The sequence below is a fragment of the Xyrauchen texanus genome, chromosome 11, assembly GCF_025860055.1.
Source record: "Xyrauchen texanus isolate HMW12.3.18 chromosome 11, RBS_HiC_50CHRs, whole genome shotgun sequence".
Classification (NCBI taxonomy): domain Eukaryota; kingdom Metazoa; phylum Chordata; class Actinopteri; order Cypriniformes; family Catostomidae; genus Xyrauchen; species Xyrauchen texanus.
This window is the reverse complement of record NC_068286.1, coordinates 28,553,455-28,580,961: the sequence shown is the minus strand read 5'-3', so window position 1 is coordinate 28,580,961 and position 27,507 is coordinate 28,553,455. Positions and strand designations below refer to the sequence as shown.

The window sequence follows — 27,507 nt, the reverse complement described above, 5'->3', positions numbered from 1 at the left end:
TATGGTGTGACGGTAGACAAAATTATTTCATAAATATTAACTTTTATAAATAAAGAAAATAATGTTTAAAAATCTTAATGGACACTCCTGGCATAATTGTGCAAGTGTCTATTTCACTAAGTGGTCATCACTTTTCCTATACATACATTTTTTAAAGTGTAGGAATTTCATAAAGTTTGTCACAGAAAAAATGTCCTTTGGTGTTATGCAATAACCTGATATTAAGTTGGGCAATATCATGGACAACTACATTTATTTGAAAGAAACCATTCAAGGTCATGTGACTGAATACCCCTATGAAGCCCATGAGCAGTGCACATGGTAAGTATTTCTCTCAGAATTGTTCAAATATTTTACTATGTTTTCAGACCACTGAAGTTGTTAAGTTTTGTTGTCCTTTGGTGTGACACCCCTAAATTATTTTTTTTAATTAAAATGTGTATTTTTAAAAGCAGGACTATATAATATTATGCAAATGTATCATGCCAATTGCTAATGACAGTTCAGCTAGCATTAGCATGGTTTTTAACATGCCACAAAAGCTCAAATGTCCTTTGGTGTGACAGGAAATGTCCTTTGGTGTGACACTTTGGCCTGTCACACCATAGGACACAGATGTCACACAATAGGACAAGACCTCATTAAGAAGCTATTAAAACAAATAGATAAAGTTTGTTAACATACTTTTAATTCTTTTTTGACCAGTTTTGATGATTTTAAATTCAATAATGACTTACATTTGAATGTTTATTGCCATTTTTTGGAGACTACATAAAATTTTCTGAAGTGTTACTAAAACAACTATAATGTGTAATGTAACAACTATAAACAAATATAAAGTACATAAATACAGTGCTACTACTTATAATGCTACTTAACTTTTTTAGAACAGAAAGAACTGAGGGAGAGATGGGTGCAAAAGAGAGGACCAGACAGTATAGGGAGCGAATTAAAAAGGATCCACAGAGAAAGGATGCGATCCTAAGAGAACAATGGAGAAAGTAAATCAAACTGAAATGTTGCCATATACATCTTAAAATAATTCAGGGATCTTGCTGAGTGACTGAATGACTGCTTATTATTCAGTATCAGAATAGACCTGTGTGAGGTTCAGGTTCAACAATATTACATAATAAGCTTGTTATTACAGAATAATAAACTATATTGTGTTTTATAAGAAATTAATAAGTGGTTACATTTGTAGGGAAAACACAGTAGGTCATGAGTTCATAATTAAGTATACATTACATTAATTTCTCTGTTGATCCATTAATCAATATTCTATCATTATTTCAAACAGATAACATGCACTCACCTAAAGGATTATTAGGAACACCTGTTCAATCTCTCATTAATGCAATTATCTAATCAACCAATCACATGGCAGTTGCTTCAATGGATTTAGGGGTGTGGTCCTGGTCAAGACAATCTCCTGAACTCCAAACTGAATGTCAGAATGGGCAAGAAAGGTGATTTAAGCAATTTTGAGCGTGGCATGGTTGTTGGTGCCAGACGGGCCTGTCTGAGTATTTCACAATCTGCTCAGTTACTGGGATTTTCACGCACAACCATTTCTAGGGTTTACAAAGAATGGTGTGAAAAGGGAAAAACATCCAGTATGCGGCAGTCCTGTGGGCGAAAATGCCTTGTTGATGCTTGAGGTCAGAGGAGAATGGGCCGACTGATTCAAGCTGATAGAAGAGCAACTTTGCCTGAAATAACCACTCGTTACAACCGAGGTATGCAGCAAAGCATTTGTGAAGCCACAACACGCACAACCTTGAGGCGGATGGGCTACAACAGCAGAAGACCCCACCGGGTACCCTTCCAGCAGGATAATGCACCATGTCACAAAGCTCGAATCATTTCAAATTGGTTTCTTGAACATGACAATGAGTTCACTGTACTAAAATGGCCCCCACAGTCACCAGATCTCAACCCAATAGAGCATCTTTGGGATGTGGTGGAACGGGAGCTTCGTGCTCTGGATGTGCATCCCACAAATCTCCATCAACTGCAAGATGCTATCCTATCAATATGGGCCAACATTTCTAAAGAATGCTTTCAGCACCTTGTTGAATCAATGCCACGTAGAATTAAGGCAGTTCTGAAGGCGAAAGGGGGTCAAACACAGTATTAGTATGTGTTCCTAATAATCCTTTAGGTGAGTGTATGTTAAATCACTACTCAAAACAGCCGAACACACTCGTGCACGGAGACTGAGAGGAGAAATAAATTAGATATATGTTAAATCACTACCTATTATAAGCATCAATGCTTTCTTATTGATGGATCTATAAGTATCAAAGTTACTTTTGGTGTGATATGTTTTGCACAGTTTATATTGCTGAAAAATAAAAACAAATGTCTTCCTTTATAATTGTTACAATAAACGCTATATATGCTGACTCATTATGCAATGACTATCTTTGTCCTTTGGTGTGACGTTTTGTCCTATGGTGTGACAAACATAAAACAACAGAAAAATATACTTATTTTAAAATATCTTTTAAAAAAAGAGTCAAGTTTGGCATTAGGGGAGTTACAATAATATCTCCTCTTAGATGGGTACAATTTCAAACAGTTTTGTAAGGTTGGCGAAAAAGTTTTATTGACATTTGTAGGGAAAAGTTTATCAAGTTCATCTATTCATGGTGAAAATTATTCTAATTAGTACTTTCATGTAAAATAAATAGCACTTTAATAAAAAAATGTTTGAATAATGTGAACAATTCTCTCAAGTATTTTTTTTTATGTTATTGAATATAATTTCTTAGTTGTTTTTAAATGTCACACCATAGGACACATTTACAGTACTGTTGAGTGAAAACGTGAAAAAAATATGTGAAGTCATTGACAAAATGAGTGACCACTACTATTTTCTGAAACTACAGTTTTCATACTCCATAAATATATGTATTTTTTCTTAAAAAGTTATGTTTTCCAAAAAAAGTACTTTTTCTTGGCCATTTGTCAACTACCCATATATGTGTATATGTGTAGGCCTATATCTGTATATATATGTGTATATGTATATGTATATGTGTATATATAGGCCTATATATCTTGCGAAGGAGGGTACAAAACAAATGTATTTGCACATGATGTATTTTCCCCAGACAATGAAATACCCGACCGGTAGAGAATGTTCAGATGTAGTAGGTTCTTTACAACACACATTTTAATTGCACTTAATTTTGTCCAGTTTCATTTGAACTTTTAGTTAAAATAAATAAAATTAAGTTTGAAATCAAGTTATCTTGCTTTGTGTAGGCTTAACCATAACACTGCTTAACAAAAATTACCCCATAGTACCACCTAACATCCAACCAGCGGAAATACACTTGACAGTGTTCGTCTGTTTCCTGTGTTTGTTTGTTTTTCTGTGACCAACCGACCAATCAAAACCAAGACTGTTCTCACTGACTAATGTTGGGTCGACTATTAGGTAATTTAAATGACTTGAAATGCTATAATCTCCTCCTCTTCTGTTATTCTGTGCCGCTTTTGTAGATTTGTTTAATAACTTGTAACTGTTACTAATGTTTGGAATTGCATGAATGCTTGAACCTGCATTACTTTGATTTCACAATGCATGTGAACTGATCTGAGAGCGCTACCATGAGCATGTACACATATCAGTGCGTCACTGGTTTGTTCTGAATTACACACAGACGATGTTTATCTGTCTTTAAATCACAGCCTTTTGTGGATTAATAATTACATATGTCCAACTCGCCATGTTGATTTTATTTTGATTAATTGTGCAGCCCTGAAGGATCATGAAATTGGTCTACTGATGTGCTCTCTATGAAACTTAATTGCCAAATGAAAGCACATTAAAATCATCGTGATATTCATGGTATTGGTCAATTTTACATCGTCAGCAAAATTATCTTGATTATATCGTTAATATTCGATATGTCATCCAGCCCTAGTTGCCAGGGCATTACTAGGTGGTTGCTAGGATGTTCTGGATGGTTGCTATGGCATTTCTAAGTGGTTGCTAGGATGTTCTGGATGGTTGCTAGGGCATTTCTAAGTGGTTGCTAGGATGTTCTGGATGGTTGCTAGGCCACTGCTAGGTGGTTGCTAGGAAGTTCTGGTGGTTACTAGAGGTAAACCGATAGTGGATTTTGCCAATAACTATAATGTGGTAGGAAAGGCAGACAATCGATTAATTAGCTGATAGAAATACACTGGGGACTTAAATGATGAAACTATAAGACTCCAATGATATCGCCATATATTTTTTGTGATAACGATTAATGGTCGAATGATATATCGCAGAGGCTGATACATTTTCCCTTTTGGCCAATTGACTTCATAAGGCCACGAGTGCGCAGTGAATTGTCTGCTTGCATAAAAATAGTGTCTGAGACATGTAAACAACCAATCACAGTTTGTTTTGTTGTTACGTGCCATTGTGCTACTACAATAAAAGACTGGTGTGCAGCATAGTCTCATTTAAATGGTCCGCATATAAGAACCACATTGCGTAAAAGTGCTTGCCTGTTTCATTCTCCATCTCTCTCCTCAACTGTTCCCTGTATCTCTTAACTGTCTTGTCTAATGATTAAAATGCCACAAATCCATCCATTGTTGCTGGACTACTGTGTGTACTGTTATTCCCTTCTTTCTAATATATTAACAATTTCTTCATGCAGAAATAAATGACTACAATTTCATGACTAAACAGAAATCAGAAAAAAACTGCTATCTACCATTTAAAATAATCAAATCACTTTATTGTCACTCAACCATATACGCAAGTGCAACAGTGGGTGAAAGTCTTGGGTGCAGTTCCAAGCAGCATAGTCATGACAGTGATGAGACCTATACCAATTTATAATAAACATCAGATTTACACAAGACAATTCTAATATACAAATAATTACACACAACACAATATACAAATAATACACGCATTATAGAATACACATTCACACAAAATAGAATACACAGTATACACATAGTTAACATAAAACATAAACATAGTTTATATAAAATATAGAGTAGATTGTGTTCTGCTGTATTGATATTCAGGCGGTCGTTTGATAGTCAGTTGCCAGTGTGTTGTTAAGAGAGAATATAATTTATGACAGTCCAGGGTGAGATTAAAGATTAATAAAGTACAGTGCTCAGATCGTGAGCGATCAAGAGTTCCAAAGTCTGATTGCTTGGGGGAAGAAGCTGTCATGAAGTAGGCCGGTGCGGGTCCTGATGCTGCGATACCTCCTGCCTGATGGTAGCAGTGAGAGCAGCCCATGGCTTGGGTGGTTGAGTCTCTGATGATCCTCCAAACTTTTTTCACACACCAACTGTTATAGATGTCGTGGAGGGAGGGAAATCACCTCCAATGATGTGTCTGGCAGTTCGCACCACACTTTGCAGGGCTTTGCGGTTTAGGGCTGTGCTGTTGCCATACCAGGCGGTGATGCAGCCAGTCAGGATGCTCTCTACAATGCTGGTGTAGAACCGTGTGAGGATGTGGTGGTTCATTCAAAACTTCCTCAGCCGTCTCAGGAAGAAGAGGCACTGGTGAGCCTTCACAACGGCCTCCGTGTGGACAGACCATGCAAGTTCCTCTTTGATGTGGACACCGAGGAACTTGAAGCTAATGACTCCCCACCAGTGCTCCGTTGATGGTGATAGGGTGGTACTCTCTGTCCACCACAAGCTCCTTGGTCTTACTGATGTTGCGGGAGATGTTGTGCTCCTGACACCAGCGTGTCAGAGTGTGCACCTCCTCTCTGTAGGCTGTACAGAGAATACAGGAGTGGGCTGAGAACACAGCCAGTGTTGAGGGTCAGTGATGAGATGTTGCTTCCCATTCTAACCACCTGGTGTCTGCTTGAAAGGAAGTCCTGGATCCAGCTGCAAAGCGAGCTGTTTAAGCCCAGAGCCTGGAGTTTCACATCAATCTCGGAGGGCACTATGGTGTTGAATGCTGAGCTGTAGTCTACAAACAGCATTCTCACATATGTGTACCTTTTTTCCAGGTGGGAGAGAGCAGTGTGTAGTGTAGATGCAATGACATCATCAGTGGATTATGTATGCAAACTGCAGTGAGTCCAGTGAGGCAGGCAGCACAGAGCAGATGTAATCTCTGATTAGTCTCTCAAAGCATTTGCTGATGATTGGGGTAAGAGCAACAGGATGCCAGTCATTTAAGCAAGTGATTTTGGATTGCTTTGGTTCAGGCACAATGGTGGACATTTTAAAGCATGTGGGGAACACAGACAAGGAGAGGGAAAGGTTGAAAATGTCAGTAAAAAAAAAACAGCCAGTTGGTTCGCGCACGCTCTGATGACGTAGCCCGAAATGCCACCTGGACCCACGGCTTTACGGATATTCACCAGTCGGAAGGAATGGGTTACGTCTGCTACAGAGATGGAGAGTGAACTAACCTCTGTAGCTTCAGCCATGGGAGCTCTCTCTGCGGTCGCGGTGTTATTTCCCTTGAAACGAGCATAAAAATTTGTAAGCTCATCTGGGAGAGAAACAGTTCACGGTGTAGTTTTTATTACCCTTGAAGTCTGTGATGATATTAATTCCCTGCCACATGCTTCTAGAGTCGGTGGTGTTGATCTGTTCTTTAATCTTGTCCCTGTACTGGCTTTTGGCTGCTCTGATAGTTTTGTGGAGGGCATAACTGGCTTGTTTATGCTCCGCATTCCCGGAATTAAAAGCTGAGGTCCGTGCATTAAGTGCCACACGAACATAGCTATTAATCCACGGTTTTTGGTTAGGGTAGATCTGTATAGTTTTGATCGGTACTACATCTATGCACTTCCTGATGAAATCCGATACGGTATCAGCGCAGACCTCGATGTCGTCATCAGAGGCAGACCGGAATGTCTCCCAGTCCGCATGATCAAAACAGTCTTGTAGCATAGAATCTGATTGGTCCGACCAGCACTGGATCACTCTTGTGGCGACATGTACACAGCTGTGATAATGACCGCTGTGAATTCCCTCGGTAGCCAGAGTGGTCGACACAGAAACATGAGAAATTCCAGATCAGGAGAGCAGAAAGACTTGATAGAATGTACGTTCCTCTGATCACACCAGGATTTGTTGATCATAAATCATACACCACCACCTCTGATTTTACCTGAGAGGTCTTTCGCTCTGTGCGCGCAGAATCCCACAGTTCTCTCGTTGGAAAGATATCCGCGCTCTCAGCTCGCAGAGCTTGTTGTCCAGAGACTGAACATTTGCCAGTAGCATACTGGGTAGTGGGGGTCCATTTGCGTGACTTCTTAGTCTGATGAGAAAGGCGGCTCTCCTTCCCCTTTTCCAGCTGCATTTCTGCGGCCAGGCTGCCCAGACAAAGGGCTCTGCTGGGGTGTTTGAAAAGAGCGGGTCCGCATTGAGGTATTTAAAGTCCGGTTTTTGGTGTGCTATTACAGAACCAATGTCCAAAGGTGTTTGTCTATCGTAGACAATAAGGCAGACAGCATCCAATAGAAAAAACATAAGAATTGTAGACAAAACAAACAAAATACTACAATATTGGGATGGAGCTTGTAATGCAGCAGCCATACTCGGCGCCATCTTCAACTTGAATACAATCTTATTTAAAAAAACTTATAATATTTTGTTTTGTGTGAAATTGAGTAAATAATAGTGCTAGATATGATTTATGAATTAAGCAGTTTTTATGTTTGTTATTTATTATATTAAATTGTGTGATGTATCGACCTATCGGCCTCCCTGCTCTCTAGATATCTGCATCGGCCATTAAAACACACATATCGGCCGACCACTAATAATGCTAATAGTTCCACAAATTTCCAAAGAGGAACTTGCACTGATTAATCCATAAAACCGAGATATCGGTCTACCTCTAGTGGTGACTTAGGAATTTCTAGGTGGTTGCTAGGGCATTGCAAGGTGGTTCCTATGGTGTTGATGTGGGTTGCTCGGATGTTTTGGGTGTTTGTTAGGGCATTGCTAGGTGATTTCTAGGATGTTCTGGGTTGTTGCTGGGGCATTGCTAGGTGGTTGCTAGGGTGATGATGGGGTTTACTAGGATGTTCTGTGTGGTTGCTAGGGCATTGCTAGTTGGTTGCTAGGATGTTCTGATTGGTTGCTTACTGGTCAGTCAGATGTCTTTCTGTGCCACTACAGACTGCTCGCTGGCCCCTGCCAGGCCACCCCTGTGAAAAACTCCTGGCTCTGCCACGGCTCGTGGGTGATCTTGTTGAGCTATGATGGTTATTAAATTCCACCATACAAAAACATGTCCCATCCCGTGTGTGCACACACACGCTCAGATTCCGATCACACTTTTTTCCGACAAAGTTTATAAATTGGGTGACTATCAATGTTGATGATGTTTTGTGAGTCTTTTAAATAACCATTATATTTCCACACCGCGAACTTCAGCTGCTTAGCGGAGGGAAATAAATATTCAGGCTTTGACATTTCAGTGCGCTGCACTTATTCTGCAGTGCAGTTCACTCATGTGGCTTTTAAAATTAAGTGACAGTTCAGTGAAACGGAAGACGTACATCACAATTTAGAGATTTACTGTATAAAGTTACTATGACGCTGTGTAAATTTAGCTGATTATCTCTTAAATTAACTGATATTTACAATGTAAACTTTCATTCCATTACTTAGATTTAAGAAAAAAATGGTTGAGGATTTTTGAACAAACTTTTTACATTATTTTAGTTCTTGCATTAAACATTTTTAATCTACTGGCTACAATGGCTGTTTGATTGAAATGATGGTTCCACTCATTGTAAAAATTAACCTTGTTACATTTCAGAGCAACTACATACTGTAAATACGGAGATATAGCCTATATGTATATTGAATGCTATTAAAATGCTGAAAAATATCAAGATATCCATACATTCAAATGGCCCAGCTGTACTTTCTTTTATAATTTCTGCTCATTGCTGAGGAGCTGTTAAAAATGAGTGAACTAAAGATAGCACTGAAGTTATTAAATATATTGTCATAATATTTCTGTAAGTGGGTTTTAATGACTTGTTTCAGTGGATATCTAGTTTGGAAATCTCTATATAAGTACATCAGTTTATTCAGGCCTGCCATTTGTATTCCCATTGTTAGAATGGCACGCATTTGTGTAATTAAAGGGACGTTCTGGTAATGGATCATGACATCATCCAAAGGGAGCAACGCAAGGCATTGTGGGATTTTAGGACATGGAAGCTACGTTAGAGACCGAGTAGTAGTTGAAGTAGACACTGCGGTTGGGTGTATATTATCCAACTTAAAAAAACACAGTGGAATGGTGAACTCTTGCTGTATTATCAACTGCCATAACCGTTCTCATGACCGGTGTGGAAAACGTATTTGCAAATGTAGTTTGATTTTACAGCTTTCCAACTTGGAAGCAAAACAGTGGAACTCAGGTTGCTGAGTTAACAAAGAGGCATCGTGTGGCATGGGTAGCAGCTGTAAGACGAACAAAGATCACCTTCAACAACATTTCCCGACACTTGTTTGTGTGTTCACTGCTTTTTCACACAGGTAAGTTATAATCAAAACAAATTTTACAATGCAAACATTGCGTAGGGTTGTCGCTACACAGCTAGCTTTGCACAACTAGTTGGCTGCATATCTACATAATTGATCATATCTACTTAACTAATCTTTTTTTTCTTTTTTTCAGGCAAACCAGCATATGAAAGGCTAGAGTGTCATACTGACTGGGTACCGTCAGTACAACTCGGGCACACAGAAGACAAAGGAACACACTCTGGGCAGTTTAACGAGACGAAAAAGAGACCGCAATCTCTCACAGGGAATAACACTGCACCTGCGACACCACTGGATCTAGCTGGCCAGAGATCAGAGATGGATGAATCTGCACCACCAGATGTAGCTGCACAGAGGTCACAGATGGATGGAGCTGCACCAAAAGGACAACACTGGAGAACAGCAGGAATGCAGTTTTTGTGGCCACAGGCATGCTGAAATTAACTGCTTGTTGGAGGAGAACAGGATACTGAAGGAAGAGCTCTCCCAAAATAAGATGGATTAGCATTTCTTGAAAGATGATGACGTGAAGGTCAAGTACTACACTGGGTTTCCATGTTTTGCTGTTGTGACGGTGTGCTGATGCAGCTTCTTCCCTTCTTACCGCAGACATGCCGAAAACATTCATCTTTTCAGATGCTCCTCTTAACTCTGCATATTGCACTCCTCTTCTGCATAGAGCGAAAGACTGTGTCGACCATGTTCAGAAACACCATAAGTGCAATGTTTACACACCTCAGCCCTTTGGTGCACTGGCCAGAGAGACATGTGAGAGAGATGCCAGAGAGATGTGTTCGCACTAATACACCAAACTTAGTGAGCCCATACCAGTGACCATGGTGCTCCCATGTGAAGGCGAGGACATGATATTCCTTGACAAGATTGTGACTGTGAGCTGTGCCTTGACCAATATTTGCCCCAGTGTTATGAAACCATAAACCTTGACATAAACCATGTGAACTGAATATGAACTGCATATGCTGCATTAACAGCGGTATTCATAAGTTGCATACCACTTGTTACCAAAATAAATGATGGAAAAGTAGTTAAATTCTGAATCTCTTTATTTGTGTAACATAATATGCTGAAGTAAATATGTGTACAGTTCACAGTAACATTGTAGTGCAAAGTAAAGTGGCAGTGTAATCTTCAAGTACTAACAATTGAGATAAAAAGGCAGTAAACAAGTAAAATACAAAAGGTAAAATGAAAACCTTACACTGAAAGTTACATTTACATTTACATTTACATTTATGCATTTGGCAGACGCTTTTATCCAAAGCGACTTACAGTGCACTTATTACAGGGACAATCCCCCTGGAGCAACCTGGAGTTAAGTGCCTTACTCAAGGACACAATGGTGGTGGCTGTGGGGTTAGAACCTGTGACCTTCTGATTAACAGCCCTGCGCTTTAGCCACTACGCCACCACCACTCCGTTCACAGTATCAAGTGTGAAGTGACAGTGTAACCTTCAAGTACTGACATGTCAATTAAATTAAAAAAGGCAAATATAAAAAAATATTTATATTTCTTCTCTCGGTAAGGAATCTTGAACTTCATCTTCGCTTGGTCCATTCGTGTTTTATCTCAGTTGATTTGTGGTTGTTGTTGCTGTGTGCTTCTACAGTCTATATGGGTGTATCCTAAAATATGGCAACCACTAACTAGAATGCAATGCACCATGATGTAGATGCCCATTCTCTATAGTGAAGGTTGGTAACAGAGAAGAAGACATTAAGTAGTTATAAAGTAAATTAAAGCACTCCTTTTCTACAGAAGGCACTGTCCTGAAAAGGTCTGTTTTCTGCAGGCAATGAAACTGCCAGCTGGGGGGATTAAAGGTCCCTGAGGAGCCACTTCTCAATTACTCATTCAGTTTAAATATGTGTAACCAGTAACTTCAGCTAAGGAAAGGAAACAATGGGCTCCTTTTTTGCACTGTTTGTGTTAGTGGAAAGGCCCCTGAAGACCGCCTGTTGGCCTCTAGAACTAGCAACCTTATTCTCCTGTTTTCCATGTTCTTTCTGATTTCTATTTCTTTTTTAAAGTCTATTTTGTATTTCTTTATTATTTTCTATAGTTATTGACCAATGTATTGGTCATGCCAGTTTATTGTCCGACTTATCTTTGATTAATTGAAATTATTAGCATTTTCCGATAATTGTACCCACTTTACAGATTAACTGAAGTCTTAGTGATTGAATTTTGGCCAGGCTAATAAATTGGCCACTGTTGGGCTATTTTGAGATTATTGGCTGATAACTATACCATTCATGTCAGAAAAACAGAATTAATATTATTACATTTTCCCCCAAAAAGTCTCTTTATTTTGCTTTTTTCTGTCTTTATGTAAAGTTATAGACCGATTAATTGGCTGTCCTATATTTGGCCATATTAAAATTAAAGACTGAAGACAGTGTATACTTAAGTGTCATTTATAGACCGATATATCGGCCAGGCTGATTAATTGGCCGATATTTGGTCATTTTGAAGTTATCAAACTCTGCCAACAGTTTTAGGGATTGACCAATCATTTTGGCCAGGCTGATAAATTGGTTAAATCAGCGTTTTGAGATTATCTGCATCCATTGTCGGCTGATAACTGTACCCTTCATGGCCGAAAAATAGATGTTTATTTCAATATTTTTTTTTTTTCAATGGATAATGAAGTTTGTCTGCCTTCAAATATGTTTTAGTAAATTAAATTGAGTGTTCATTTAATTGAATAACTATAATTAAATTGTATTTTGTGTACATACACTGTTGAAAAATTGGCCCATTTTGGTCAGGCATACCTCTGAGTAAAATGCAGCATTGTTTTTGGCTTGTTTTTTTAACAGTTTCTCTCTCACCTTCTCCTTCATTGCACAAAATGTCAAACAGCACAAGAAAATCAATATCAAAATGACATTTTCATCATCATCCATCCATCACAAGAAAGCACAAGTCACCGTGTTATTTCAGTACTGTGTTCTGATGTCTTGTGTGTAGCAACACAACAACGTTCCCTTGATGATCAAAGCGTTACTGATTGCTGATAAGCCTTCTTATAAGATTCAGTGGACATACTGTCAGGACTCGCATAACGCCACAGAAAAGTCTCACAAGAGTACTTGGGTTATTCTTTACACCATTACACTAACATGGCTCTCTTTGGGCATCTTTAAGAATAGTTCACCCAAAATGCAAATTCTGTCATCATTTACTCATCCTCATGTGTCACAAACTTTTTTTTTCTTCTGTAGAACATAGAAGGTGAATTTTTTTGAGGAATATCCTGGCCCGCTAATTTCCATTTAATGAAAGTGAATAAGAACAGAGGCAGTCAAGCTATACAATTTTAAAAAATACCATAAAGCATCAAAAAGCAGTCCAAGTGACTTGTTTGCTATACTCTCAAGCTATACAACAGTTTTGTGTAAGGAACATATAGATTTTTTTTTTTTTACTGAAATGTTGTTTATTGAAAATGTTTCCCCTCCAGTGACCTGTTAACCACTGCAACCGAATCTATCAATCTGATTCCTGAATGAGTCCATCAGATTTGTTTTTTTGAAGCTTGAAACCCCAATCTGCCAAGATATTCTTCAAAAATTCACCTTTTGTATAATGCACACTGCAAAATTTTGTAGTATTTTTGTCTTATTTTCTGGTAAAAACATCTATTTAAACAAGAAAAAAAAACAAGTAGAATGACAAAAGACACATAGATCTAACAAAATTGGTGGGGTTTATGCTTAAAACAAGAAAAAACTATTTTCCAACTGGGTAAGAAAAATATACCTGTTTTCCATTTGAATCCAGTTTTAATTACTTACCTCATTGGAAAGTATATATTTTTTCTTCTTAGAAGCATACATGTAACAAAATGTGAGTTTGGAACAACCAAAAGGGTGAGTAAATAATGACAATTATAATTTTTGGATAAACTATTCCTTTAAATTTAGCAAATTCACTCATCTATTATGTATGATAATCCTATTTATTGTCTCTGGTATTGAGTTTGTTGTAAAATTAGTGAAGGCTGGCTGGATTTCTGTGTTGTTTTGAGGGTTTATCTGAGTGCAGAGATGCAGAAACCCCCTCATGCATGTGTTAACCTGTTGTGACTTGGATTTCTAGCATGTCTGAGAGCCTGTGATGAATGAAATCCTTTCAGAATGCTCATATGACCGTTCACACTCGGTGTGATATTCAATCAGTGTGGAGTAACGTGCGTCGTGTGGTATTGTTTCATTAGTGCTCTTTGCCAAGTCAAGCATCACTATTACTATTGCTCATACTTAAGCGATTTAAAAAAATCCCCTAATCCTAAGTATTAAACTTAATGCACAATTCCACAGATGTGAATGATACCTCAAGCCTCATGATTTGAGATATCATTCACGTTTTTGAGGTAATTGGACTTCACCAAGTGAAGGGGGTGGTTGCTCTTTTAATATTAATATTAAGTCTTGAATTTGCAAATATATATATATATATATATATATATATATATATATATATATATATATATATATATATATAGCTAAAACAGTACTGTCTCTTTATGAATAGCGGCAGCTAAGTGAGCATCTCACAGAAGTGTTTTGGTTTCTTAACGAGAGTGGAGTCGCACAGCTTCTTTACGGCATCCGTGCTGTGTGTTGTTAGCAGGGCACCAGACTGCAACCAAAGATAAATGACAGTAATTTAAAATCTAGTTGCCATTGGCACGACTGTTGGGTTGTGTGCGTTTATATGCGCTTTTGTCAGATATCATCTTTATAGTGCACACCAGTGTGTCTCGCACCACTTTCACCCTGTCTGTTCAGATGCAACAAACACGGCACAAACAATGATGTCAGATTTGAACAAATGACTCTTTTGAACAGGGTCTTTTTAATTAATCTCCTGAAAAGAACTCAGGGTGTGCTTTGCATTTCTGAACTTTTGCATCCTTGTCATCCAGATCAGGTTCTGAGGAGTAAGGGGAGAGTTTTCAAAAGGGAGATGTGGAGTGTTGGATGAATGTGATATTGAGGTGGAAGTTGGAGTAGGTATGTGACTGGGTTTATTGGTCTTGTGATAGTGAAGGGACCAATGTAACAGGGACGTAGCTTTTTGTATGGGAGGTGCAACCTGATGTCCCTCGTGGAGAGCCACACCTGCCTGGGCTGGTAAACTGTAGTTGAAGATCTCCGGGCATCAGTGTGGTTCTGGCGGCGCACTGCCTGTTTCGGATGGTGCTGAGCTAAGTCCTGGACCCTCTCGCTCTCTCTAAACCAATGGTTGACTGATGGGACATCGAACTGCTCTCCAGACCATGGAAAGAGAGGAGGTTGGTAGTTGTATACACACCAAAATTGAGTGAGATTTATGGAAGCCTGACGCAGGGAGTTCTGTGTGTACGCTGCCCAGGACAGGAAGCGAACAGTTCTGGCAGCGATGCCAGAAGGTTCTGAGGAATCGGCCTATCTCCTGGATTTTTCTTTCCATTTGCCCTTTACTTGAGGATGTATCCAGAGGAGAGGCTGATGGTCACACCCATGATAGAAAATAATGGATTCCAGATTCTCGAAATGAACTGGGGAACTCTGTCGGAGACTATGTCTTCGGGAATTCCATAATTACTGAATGCATGGTTAAATAGTGTTAAGCTGGTAGGAAGACCTTTGAGGGTAACCAGCTTACAGGCCTTGGAGAATTGATCCACTGTCACTAGTATGCAGGTGAATTCTTCAGAGGACTGTAAGTCAGTAATAAAGTCTACTCCAGGTGTGACCAAGGGTGACGTAGTACGGGTAGTGGAAGGAATTTGCCTGCTGGTAGTTGTCGTGGGGTCCTTGACATGGCACAATCCGGATATCCCTGGACAAACCTTCTGACATCTCTGTCCATATGCGGCCATCAGAACCGGTCCTGGATGAGCGAGTGTCCTATTGGTCCCGGGGTGGTTTAAAAGTGCAGGTGATTATTGTTAAGGAGTGAGGGAAGGTTGTGTGTGTGTGGTGAGAGAGTCTGGTGAATCTGTGACATCAACATGATCTTTGGCCTGTCCGCTAATGTCTCCGACACTCTACACGACTTTCAAAGATGTCGGATCGTGGTACCATTCATATTACACAACTGTCTGTCTTGTCGTGTAAGTCGTAGCATTTTCAAATTACACAAGGAATTGGCGATAGGAGTGAACACATTACAAAACATTTCACTATTGACGAATCCCCGACAAATCTGCCTGGACTCCAAATTAAGTTTCACAACGTACACATGAGAAGTGATACGAGATACGAAAACAAATGCATGATCATATGTTATGCATTTTAGAATATGATGTGTATGCTTTTAATCGCCCAAGGCATTCAATATTTTATTGGTTATAATATGAAAAAGTACCTTTTACTGAAAAATCTACCTGTTTGCTTACTTGACTGTCCAAGAGAATTGGCAATTTCTCTCCAACTCTTCTCTTTCTCCACCCAGTTGTGGTACAGTTCAGATGAAACATCAGGCACTGGTGCTCCTGCCAATGTTCCACTAATTATTCCTCCATTTCTTCAGTCCAATGAGACTTTCTTAATATCGCAGCCATGCTAGTTGATGTTCTATTGCAGGTATCGTCGATCGTCACTCACGGGGCTCATTTTTACTTCGGCGAGCGAAAATCGGGCTCAAAATCATGTAGTGTAAACTTGACATAACTTTCTTTGCCTTGAAATCTGGATAAACTCTTCCCAGATTCACTAAATTTAACTAATTTACTAAGTGCTCTTACATAAAAGTACCATGGGTTTACCATTGAGAAAAATATACCATGTTTTTGGGACACTACCATACCGGTAATACCATGGTATTCTTTGAAGTTACTTACAGTACTATTAAAGCACTATGGAATAACAAAACAGTATCCTGTACATAACAGTATTGGCATATTGGAAAGGCAAATGTTCATATATGGTGGCTTTGTGTTTCAGTTTTACCTCTATATACTTAACAAACCACTAATTACACTGTAGCCGGACCAATGTTTGTACATTATGGCTTGAGAGTAATTCACATTTGCATTTGAAACAAGATCCTTTGTAGCCTGTTTTGTTTCTATATCTAATTCCTTTTAGCTGTGTATGTTTTGAGTATACAGATTGAAACACAACTGTATGTTTTCTTTTTATGTACTGTACTGTACTTTTGAGGTCTCCATTGAAGAATTGAAAATGTTATCTCCATGGCAACCACTTGATGTTTTTAAAGGAGCTGTCTGTAGCGGATAATTGGTCTGAAAATCTGAAAGTGTTCTCTTTCATCTCTCTTTGAAATGCAGAGTTTTGAATAGGAATGTTTGATTACGCTGTGTGCTTTTTTGCCAGATTGGGAGGAGAAGAGTTTAGGTCTGTCATCAGCTTCAGTATCTCTGAACACTGTGTTTTTTTCCCATTTTTCTGTCTTGGTCCCCAAGCAAGAAGTGATAATCTAAGGATAGCCGAATATCACAAATTTTTAATATTCTGAATCCTGTATTGAGGAAACAAGACTAGACAACATGGAGCGCAATAGTGCCCGCCCACTTTTTCAACAGCATGGATTCTTTAAGTATTTTGCCCATTAATTAGTTCCATTGACTTTTCAAAAAATCCTCCATTTAAAGAATTGTAATCCATGAATAGGGTTCAAACGATTAGTCGACGTTATCGACAACATCGACGATAAAAAATTCTCATTGTCGAATAGTTGTTTGATGTCATTTAGCGTAACATGAGATCACATTAATCTGTAATGACGCATGAGAGCATAACTACAGCTCATGCTTGACTGAGGAGCGGAAGAATTTACAGCTCACAGTCCAGATGCACTCTAAACTTTACAAACAGCTTCAGGTGATGTAGCAAAGTATGAGGGAAAAATATAAAAATACAAAATAATAAAATTACAGAAGAACTCTCGTTGTGTAATAACCGGAGCCGGAGCTGCTGCTCCGTTTAAACAAAACTTGCATATCAGAGCATCTTTAAATGAAACACCAAAGCGTTACATCTTTAATGGTGTTATATTTAATGCTTTATTAAAGTTTAAATAATAAAGAAGTAGGTCATGTAAATAACTACAAACTCCAAAACTGGCATATATCTGTGCGGTCAGCGTCTCTTCTATGAGTGGCATGAAGTGTCCCGATCTAAGTGGGAGAGAGATTGAAACGGCACCCGGCTGATGCGCACATGTGCGTGCACGCTTGCTGTAGCTAAATTATAATGTGATGGCTTGCGACTTATTGGATCATAATACATGTGTCGCTGTGCATTTCTTATCGGGAAAATTTTTTTTGTGAGTTAAAGATGGATTGAAGTGAACAGAAAGGTGAGAAACAGTCTTCGCCCCATTATACACTGCAACAAAATATGGTTTTAATCTTTAAGTCTCCTTAAAGCCTTTTAAGAACCATTAAAATGTTTACAATTTGACATAATTTTCTTGACAATTAAGGACATTTTACCCAAATTCTTAGCATTGTATTGGAACAAAAAAATATGATTTGAGAAGTCAATATTGTGGTACTGTTTGTCACATCTTTCATGTGTATAGTATAATATTTAAAAAAGATTGTATAAAAATATATTGTATATATAAAAATAAACTCAACATCCGGACAAATTACAGTAATGAGAATTTTGGGGGTGGGGGGGTGCTTAAAGGAATATATATAAGACAAATCAATCCACAGCATTTGTTTTTGCTTTTGCTTTTTTTCCAAAAATAATGTCTAAATACATTTAAAACAACGTACATTTACTTTATCAGCTATACTGCAGAATAAAAATTTTTTTATCTGAGAATTTTTTATCTGAGATACATTCTCTTAAAGCAAGACAATTTTAGACAATTTAAATGAAAAAGAAGACAAAAGCACTTGATGACTATCACATTTTTTATAGTGATTTTTTTTTAAACTGAATTAAACATAATAAAAAGTTTTTTTCCAAGTAATTCAGTGAGTGTCATTTAGAGTTATTTTTAAAAGATGAAGCATAACCTTTTAAGATGTGCCCCAACCTTTTAAGTCGGGGCACAAACTGAATATTAGGTTAAGAGCTAATGATTAATCGTTGCAATAATCACAGAATAATCGTTCTACTAATCATTAGATTAGTCAATTATCAAAATAATTGTTTGTTGCAGCCCTATCCATGAACAAAAACAACCAGCTCCAAGGTGAATCGCAACATTACAGACTTTGTTTTAAGGTTAAAGAGTATTTGAAAATCTGACAATATTGCAAGTCTGTCTTTCATGAGGGTATGGACTACAATCCCATGAAGCATTGCGAATGATGATGATGTCATAGAATATAAGACTATAAAAATATATAAAACTAGTGATTTTAGGTAATTGATTTTGAGTATAGAAACAATTTAGTTTGTTTATTGAACATTCTGATAAACATATATAAGAAGTTTGAGAGTGAAGGGAGATCGACTTTCTGTCATTCACAGTGCATCATGGGAGTGGGCGGTTGTTTCCGGTCTTATTTTTTTTACCACGGTTGATGGATTGATGGATCTTTCTCTGCTGTATCATGGGCAATGTAGTTGTTTATCTTGAATTCTGCTATCAAACACAATTTTTAAACGATGAAGTTGAAATAACGCAGACGGATTGTTTCAATGGAAGCATGTATTATCGATGAACAACCTTGTAGCTCACGGTAGGTCTGTCTTTAAAGGATTGTTATCGTTGAAAATCAATTTGTCTGTGGGATAAATGAATGGGACTTTTACTTCCAGAACCAGACTTTTGCAATTTATTGTCAATATCAAAAGCTTTGCTTCTTTAATGTTTTTTATTATTCTAGAGTTCTGTATAATTTAGATATTTCAAATGCCATATATAGCGGTTTTGGCCATAATGCATGTGTTCTTGACTAACATATGAAATATAATAATATTATAAACAAATAAAAATGTATTGATGTACATTTTTACACTCATTTGTGTCATAATGTTGATTACCACAAACATAACACGTCCCTCGTTTATATAAAAAAAGACCAAAATCTGGATTAATTTGTTGCACTTATAATGGAAGGGAATGGGGCCAAATCGTAAATGTAAAAATAGTCACCGTTTCAAAATTATAGACACAAGACATAAACAATATGTGTGTTAACATGATTTTTGTGAAATCATGTTAATTATTTAGGCACTAACCTTTACTGTGTAAAGTTATATCCAATTTGACAACTTTGACATGACGTAATGGTGGTAAACCGTGTAAGTGATTTGTATCATGCTAAAATCATTTTAACATACGATGTTTATGTTTTGGGGCTATACTTTTGAAAAAGTGATCATTTTATGTTATGTTCATGGACTGGCCCTATTCACTTCTCAAGTGCCTTAATGTAAGTGCATTTTTTTTTTTTTTTTTTTTTTATAAACAGCATGTTAAAATGATGTTCTTTAGTAATCAACAATATGATATTAATGCTGTCGATTGAGCTTAACTTTATTTAAGCTTTAAAACTTTCTTGAATATTGAACATGGAATGCACATTTAAGTGTTAAGGGAATTGTCCTAAAAGTCTTAAAATATGCTCCATTTTCTTCATGCAAAATATAATTTCCTTTTTTCTTCAGCTATTTGTTTCCTCTGTGGACTTGGTTAAAGTGGTCATATATACAAGCTTGATAATCCATCTATTAATCATATTAATTGTCAAGTTGTACATCTGATGGATTTAGGGTTACATTATCCCTGCATTTAATGCTTTATAAACCCGTATGTAATGAGTTCCTAAATCCATAAACCCTGTATTTTTCTGATGCTGCAAAACTGTGAGTGATTTTAGGCCTATTGTTTGTTTTAAAGCCCTCATAACAGGATTATGGGCATTGTGGAGTTCAGGAGATTTGATGCGGTTTAAAGCAGCATTTCATAATGAATGAATATGTTTCCTGTATAGGAGACACTGCTCTGACTCATTGCAACACTTGAGCGCCACCCCATCTGTACAAATCTTCGCTAAAGGAATCGGTGTCCTTTTTATTCACTTGTTCAAAACAGAATATTTAATCTGTGGTCGCATGCATCAACAAGAAATCTTCATAATTGTGTTAATATAAGGAGCTGTGTACCACTTTTAGTAGTGTTTGCTTAAAGCATTACTGTTATTATTATTAGACGGCTCTCTGGATTCTGATCGATCAGTCACTGCATTCAGTGGCCAAGTATTTTTGGTCGAATTCCCGCTAAACTGTATAATTGACCATTGTCCAAGGCAACCGATTTTCCTGCATAGCTGTGCTATTTTCGTATCTCATATCACTTGCCGGTTTCATTCTTCTCACATAATAAAATAATTTAAACTCAGATTATAACTAAAATGTTCAAATTTCATGTTTCAATAAATTCCATTTATTCCTTTTATTTGATAATTAGTTTTGAGATGAGCATTGAAAAAGCATTGTTTATGGAAACAGATTAGAAGAAGAATATGTTTGTCACGCCCCCATTGGACTCCCAAACCACCACTATCTTCCACAACTCACCCGCATTCTAATCCCTTCATAAGATTCACCTGCCACTAATCTCACTGCAATCAAGGACTCTATTTTAATCTCCCATGTTCTCTCAGTCATTGTCTAGTCTCGTTGCTTGTCGTATAGACCTCTACCATCGTTGTTATTTAATTAAGTACTTTGCATTGTTATCTTTCATCCTTTGTTTGCTCCACTTCTATTTACTGAGCTTGGTTTTGTTATATTGCGAATATAAATTCTGCCTTTTGAGTGTAAACCACCTCCGTGTTTGTCTTCCTCATGAATAAATTATATTAGGCTAATATATTGGAATACTATAATAACATTTAGAGTCTGATCATTCCAAATTGTAATTATTCTAAACAAAGTTAATTTAAAACAGGCTAATCATTTTCAGTTTTCGGCCCAATGCGACTGTTTCGGCCAAAAAAAACATATTTTGATGCATCAATTGTGTTTTTTTTTATGTGATTTATTTCTAGTTATTTTGCTATTCTCATCTAGTTTCATTCGCTTTAGGCTATAGCTTTTAATATATGTTTTTCTTTTTGGTTTTATCCAGCTATAACGGTTTGTAATTAACAGGTTTTTTTTTTGTCTCAGTTTCATTTATTTGTCTCACGCATTTACTAGTAAAATCTTGTGTTTGTTTAGAGCTTGCCATTGCTAACAGCTGTGTTTGTTTGGATAGTTTGCAGTTAGACAGAAAGAGAGTTAACATGCAGGGCTGGCATGTGAGAGATTGTCATAGGAGCACAATTTGTTTAGTGCAAAATACATTTCAAGAATCCTAAATATTGCTCAAAGGCATTTTCCAGGGCAGTGCGGGTTTGGAATTCCAGTTACAAACAAGGCAAAGAATGTCACAGACCAATGTGTTCACCTGACCTTGCAAGAATGTACTTTAGTGGTACAGCTACAGTTGTATCAGATGGAAATACCATGGCACTTGATGTATATTATAGTACTTAATGCTTGCCACATTCCTATATCATGGTGGTTAAAGGTGCGTAATGTATACCATGGTGCTATCATGACAGTGTCCAAAACTATGGTGTAACCATGGTAAATTTTTGTATGTGCTAAACATTATTAACTCAGATTAAATTTTGAAATCTGTTCTCAGGTGGGTTTGCAGAAGTATGGTGGAGCCAGAGGAGCGGCCCTCGGTGGCAGGCCAGCGACTCGGGGCCCCTGAGAGCATGGGCATCAGCACACTGGAGCCCGGCCAGCGGCCCCCCAGCATGCCCCCTGGCAGGCAGATCTCAATTCACGTCCAAATGCTTGATGACACTCAGGAAGTCTTTGAAGTCTCGGTAAGTCATGATGTTGCACTGTTGCCTTTTAGACTTTTTTAGGTTTTTTTTTGTTTGGTTTGTTTTTTGGGTTGTGTTTTTTATTTTTGTTTTGTTTGAGATGTTTTTAGAAATCAGGAGTTTGTTCACTTGAAACGTGAATTTTATTTGTTTGTTGTTGTGTTGTTTTTTTTTTTTTTTTTAAGAAATCAGGGATTTGTTTTTTTTTTTGTTTGTTTTGGGTTTCTTTTTTTGTAAAATTTTTATTGTTAATATTAATTATATATATTTATTTTTATAAATTATGGGTTTTTGTTTGAAATGGCATACCCATACTTCTAAATCTATTTTGGCGGTATGCAGTATGTATATTATGCATTGTATGCAAGTGTCCTGTATTTAAAGAATACCTGGATCACCTACTATATTTGCAAAAATGTGCAGTATTAAGCTGAGCGCACTGTGCAGAATATTGTATCCCACAATTAATTGTGCTTGACATTGACTTCCATTTAATGAATGAAAGGAACAATCTATGATTTTTAATGTCTCTTTCTTGACTCATTATTAGAGATTACTTATTTATATTTGTTCCCAAAAAAAAACTAAATGCAATTTTTTATCTATGAAACGTTAACTTGCTAAATTAAACAAACAACATAGTGAGGTCATCTGACAATAATATAGTATACTACTGTTTGGAACATTTATTGTTGCATTATGCATACTGTTTCACATACTATTTAAAATAGTAGGGACTGTAGTTTATACTGTGCAGTAAGCAGTATCCTAGTATTACATTTTGAACACATCCCATGTTCAATTGCATGGAAAAACCCATTGCCTAGCAAACAAGTACATACTAAAACCTGCTGCTTTCCCCTCAGGTTTAGACTCACCCTCTCTTTTAATCACCTCAGTTCCTTAGGGAATAACAATGATGTTGAAAAGCTTCAGCCTTGTTCACTAATGAGAAAATGCCCTCATTGATTGCCACCAAAGGAGACATAAGCTCCTCAGGCATGTTGAGTAACTGAAAAACCCTCAGAATCCATGCTGTTTTGTAAGAGCTCATCTAAATTACCTACCAGCCACTCGAAAAGCTATGATACAAGCTGAAGTCCTCGTTTTTGAAAACCAGGCGACATATTGATGGTGTGAGGGAACTGCTCTTTCATGTTATCTCAGTCTTTGTATCTGTTTTTAAAATGTATACAGGCCATCAGAGGCACACCCTGTGCTCTGGCGATGCCCAAGGGTGGGTTGTTAAGTCAGTCACCACCCACCGAAATTGTAGCTGTTTTTAATGAAAAAATAAGGCTTATAAAAGCATTGTTCTGTGTTCTGTGGCAGTCCATGTTATAAAATACCAGCAAGTGTCCCAGAAAACACTGTCAGTTTTGCTTAAATTGACTCTTGGTTTCCTGAGGGGATCAATAATCATTCTCCATCCAGGCGTGACATCGGAGTTGTGGAAAATGGATCACCTACAATTTTGTTTTAGTTGTTTTGATGGTGGCACATGGTGGTTGGCAGTTCTTTGTTTCGTTTGGCTTACATGCTTACCTGTTAAAATCAATCAATGACTTAGAGATAGTTCACTTAAAACTAAATATTCTGTCATCATTCAATCATCCATTTAGTTCCAAACCTGTATGACTTTTGTTCAAAAAAGAACACAAAAGCATGTTTAGCAGAATATCTTTATATTTATAAATATATATTTTTTTTTTTTAATAATGAGGAGTGGAGCTGCCAAGGTCCAAAAGTGACAAAAGATTAAACATTTTTAAAAAAAATCACAAAATAAAACCTGACAGGGTGATTAGGGGTTTACTTTTCGATAAAGACCAGCTGACTGTACAGTATTCTATTAATTATATACATGAAATCAGAGGGTGTCTTTAGAAATAGCTGAATTCAACATCTGGTATGCTTTGAAATTCTGTTTGTATGTCTATTTTCCGAAAATGACATTGTGACTGATCAGTGTGACAGGATAGCATTATCCTGCCTATTACACAGCTACTTGCCAAATAAATAAATAAACATGAAACTTGTAAAAAAAATGTATTATTATGTGAGAAGAAAAAATTAGCTGTGTCTCCAGAAACAGCTGAATTCAACTTTTAGCAAAAGTTCTTCTGGTGTTTAAATTGCAAGAATGACCATCTGAATGCTCATCGTGCTTTTTAAAAGACTATTTGCTATGCTAAATAAATGAACATGATAAATTGATTAACTGTGAAATATTTTGTTATTATATTGGAAGAAAGATACCACTGAGTCTCTAGAAACAGTCACCTCAGTTTTTTGTCAAAGTTCTGTAATGTGTTTATATTGCAAAAACGACTATCTGACTGCTCATTATCCAGCTTATTACATGATTGCTTACCAAATAAATATATAAATGGACATGAAACATTGATTTGAGTTACCCTTGTGGGTAACACTTTATTTTACGTAGTCCTTGATACAGAGTAATTACTTAGTTAATTACTTAGTAATAAACGTTGTAATTACATGTACCAAAATGTAATTAACATGTAACTAAGTTATGGTACAGCCTGTACTTACAGATTGTAATTACACACATGTAATAGGCAGCTACTGTTACACATATGTAACAAGCCGAGTCTGTTACATACGTGTTACAAACTTGGTACACTGTAATTATGTAAGAAAGTACTTAGTACCACACAATGTAACAAGAAGTACTTAAATATATTAGGCTACTAAGGTCTGCAGTTACACATGGCAAATGTGTACGTTTTGTAGCATTACATGTATGTAACATAAAATAAAGTGTATCAAGATTGTACTTGAGTGCAATTCATGTGTATCTACATACCTTATCCATCTTAAATAACCCACTAGTTCACTGCTAAAATACATGCATTAGCTTCTTTATTACATTAAAATTACAGAAAATTACACAGGTATAAGCTACGTAAATAAAGTGTATCAAGACTGTACTTAAGTGGACTTCATGTGTATCTACATACCTTGTCCATATGTACCTTAGTTTGAATTAACTCACTAGTTTACAGCTTAAATACATGCATTAGCTTTAGGGCTGTGACAACGCGATGACGTCGACGCAAAAAATACGTCGACGCAAAATATGCGCGTCGATTCGTCAGACTCAAAACAAAGATGGCGGCGCCGGAGCGTAGTAGCTACACTGACTATCAGAAGTGCAAGGCGGCACGCACTCGCTCCTCAAAAGTATGGGAATTCTTTCATTTAAAAGTAAACAATTCCGTGATATGTCGTCTTTGCAAAATGGAGATGGCCTTCCATTCTAGCACCACCAGCACCTGAAGAGGCGCCACCCGGCGCACGCACGCACGCACGCACACACACACACTATTCTTAAGGTGAAAGGAAAGTGTAAGTTGTTATTTGCATGTGATGCTTTTTTTCAGTAAGCTAGGCCCATAAATGTTGAATTCTGAATGTTTATTTTCATTATTTATTTTTTGTTGGAAAAGCACTTTCTGTATTAGCTTAAAGCCCTCAAGTTTACATTGGTTACTGTATTCTTTCAGTTGCTCTAAACAAGTATTTTGGGTGACCTTTATTTTTTTATTGAATGCTAGACATTAAGTTGTTATTTTAATCTGAAAGAAGAATTACAAGATGCACTTTTTCAGTAAGCTAGGCCTATGTGTTTTCAAGGCTTCAAGGTTTTATTGAATGCTAACTCTGACTAAGAATGCATTACTTTGCACTTGTATAGTCTTTTATTTTGGCATTTTAAGAGCAATAAACATATATTGCAATGTTAAGGAATTAATGTTTTTTTCATTCAGATATGTAAATCAACATGTATAAATTGCTATTAGTCAATTCATGGGTAGATAATCGAATCGAAATCGAATCGGACTGGAAAAATGAATCGTTAGATTAATCGATGCATCGGAAAAATAATCGCTAGATTAATCGTTTAAAAAATAATCGTTTATCCCAGCCCTAATTAGCTTCTTTATTACATTAAAATTACAGAAAATTACACAGGTATAAGCTACGTAAAATAAAGTGTATCAAGACTGTACTTAAGTGGACTTCATGTGTATCTACATACCTTGTCCATATGTACCTTAGTTTGAATTAACTCACTAGTTCACAGCTTAAATACATGCATTAGCTTCTTTATTACATTACAATTACAGAAAATTACACAGGTATAAGCTACAGTAAAATAAAGTGTATCAAGACTGTACTTAAGTGGACTTCATGTGTATCTACATACCTTGTCCATATGTACCTTAGTTTGAATTAACTCTGTAGTTCACAGCTTAAATACATGCATTAGCTTCCTAATTACATTGCTAATTATATGTTGTATTTGAAGGGGAAAAATAAATTTACAATTTGACTTGTCATTTTGATAATGTCACCTTTTGTGTGCAGGCAGGTGGATGGAAAGGGTAACCACATCAATTCAACTCTACACTATTGAGTTAAAATACAGTATTCTGTAATTGTAATGTAGTTGGGAAGCTACTGCTTGTATTTATGCTGTGAACTAGTGAGTTTACCCAAACTAAGGTACATATGGACAAGGTATGTAGATACACATGAAGTCCACTTAAGTACAGTCTTGATACACTTTATTTTACGTAGCTTATACCTGTGTAATATTCTGTAGTTGCAATGTAATTAGGAAGCTAATGCATGTATTTAAGTTGTGAACTAGAGAGTTAATTCAAACTAAGGTACATATGGACAAGGTATGTAGATACACATGAAGTCCACTTAAGTACAGTCTTGATACACTTTATTTTACGTAGCTTATACCTGTGTAATATTCTGTAGTTGCAATGTAATTAAGAAGCTAATGCATGTATTTATGCTGTGAACTAGTGAGTTTACCCAAACTAAGGCACATATGAATAAGGTAAGATAGAAATGAAGTCCACTTAAGTACAGTCTTGATACACTTTATTTTACGTAGCTTATACCTGTGTAATATTCTGTAGTTGCAGTGTAATTAGGAAGCTAATGCATGTATTTAAGCTGTGAACTAGAGAGTTAATTCAAACTAAGGTACATATGGACAAGGTATGTAGATACACATGAAGTCCACTTAAGTACAGTCTTGATACACTTTATTTTACGTAGCTTATACCTGTGTAATATTCTGTAGTTGCAATGTAATTAGGAAGCTAT

The 27,507-nt window shown here is 36.9% G+C and overlaps 1 protein-coding gene across 3 annotated transcripts in view; it reads left to right on the top strand.

The window, feature by feature from the left end:
• LOC127651412 (FERM, ARHGEF and pleckstrin domain-containing protein 1-like) overlaps positions 1–27,507 on the top strand; it is a 145,436-nt gene that overhangs the window by 12,872 nt on the left and 105,057 nt on the right. For all 3 annotated transcript variants that reach the window (XM_052137218.1, XM_052137219.1, XM_052137217.1), the window contains exon 2: positions 22,164–22,353. In XM_052137218.1, coding sequence (XP_051993178.1) covers positions 22,180–22,353 — 174 coding nt within the window. In that variant the 5' untranslated portion in view covers positions 22,164–22,179. The remainder of the gene's footprint in view (positions 1–22,163; positions 22,354–27,507) is intronic.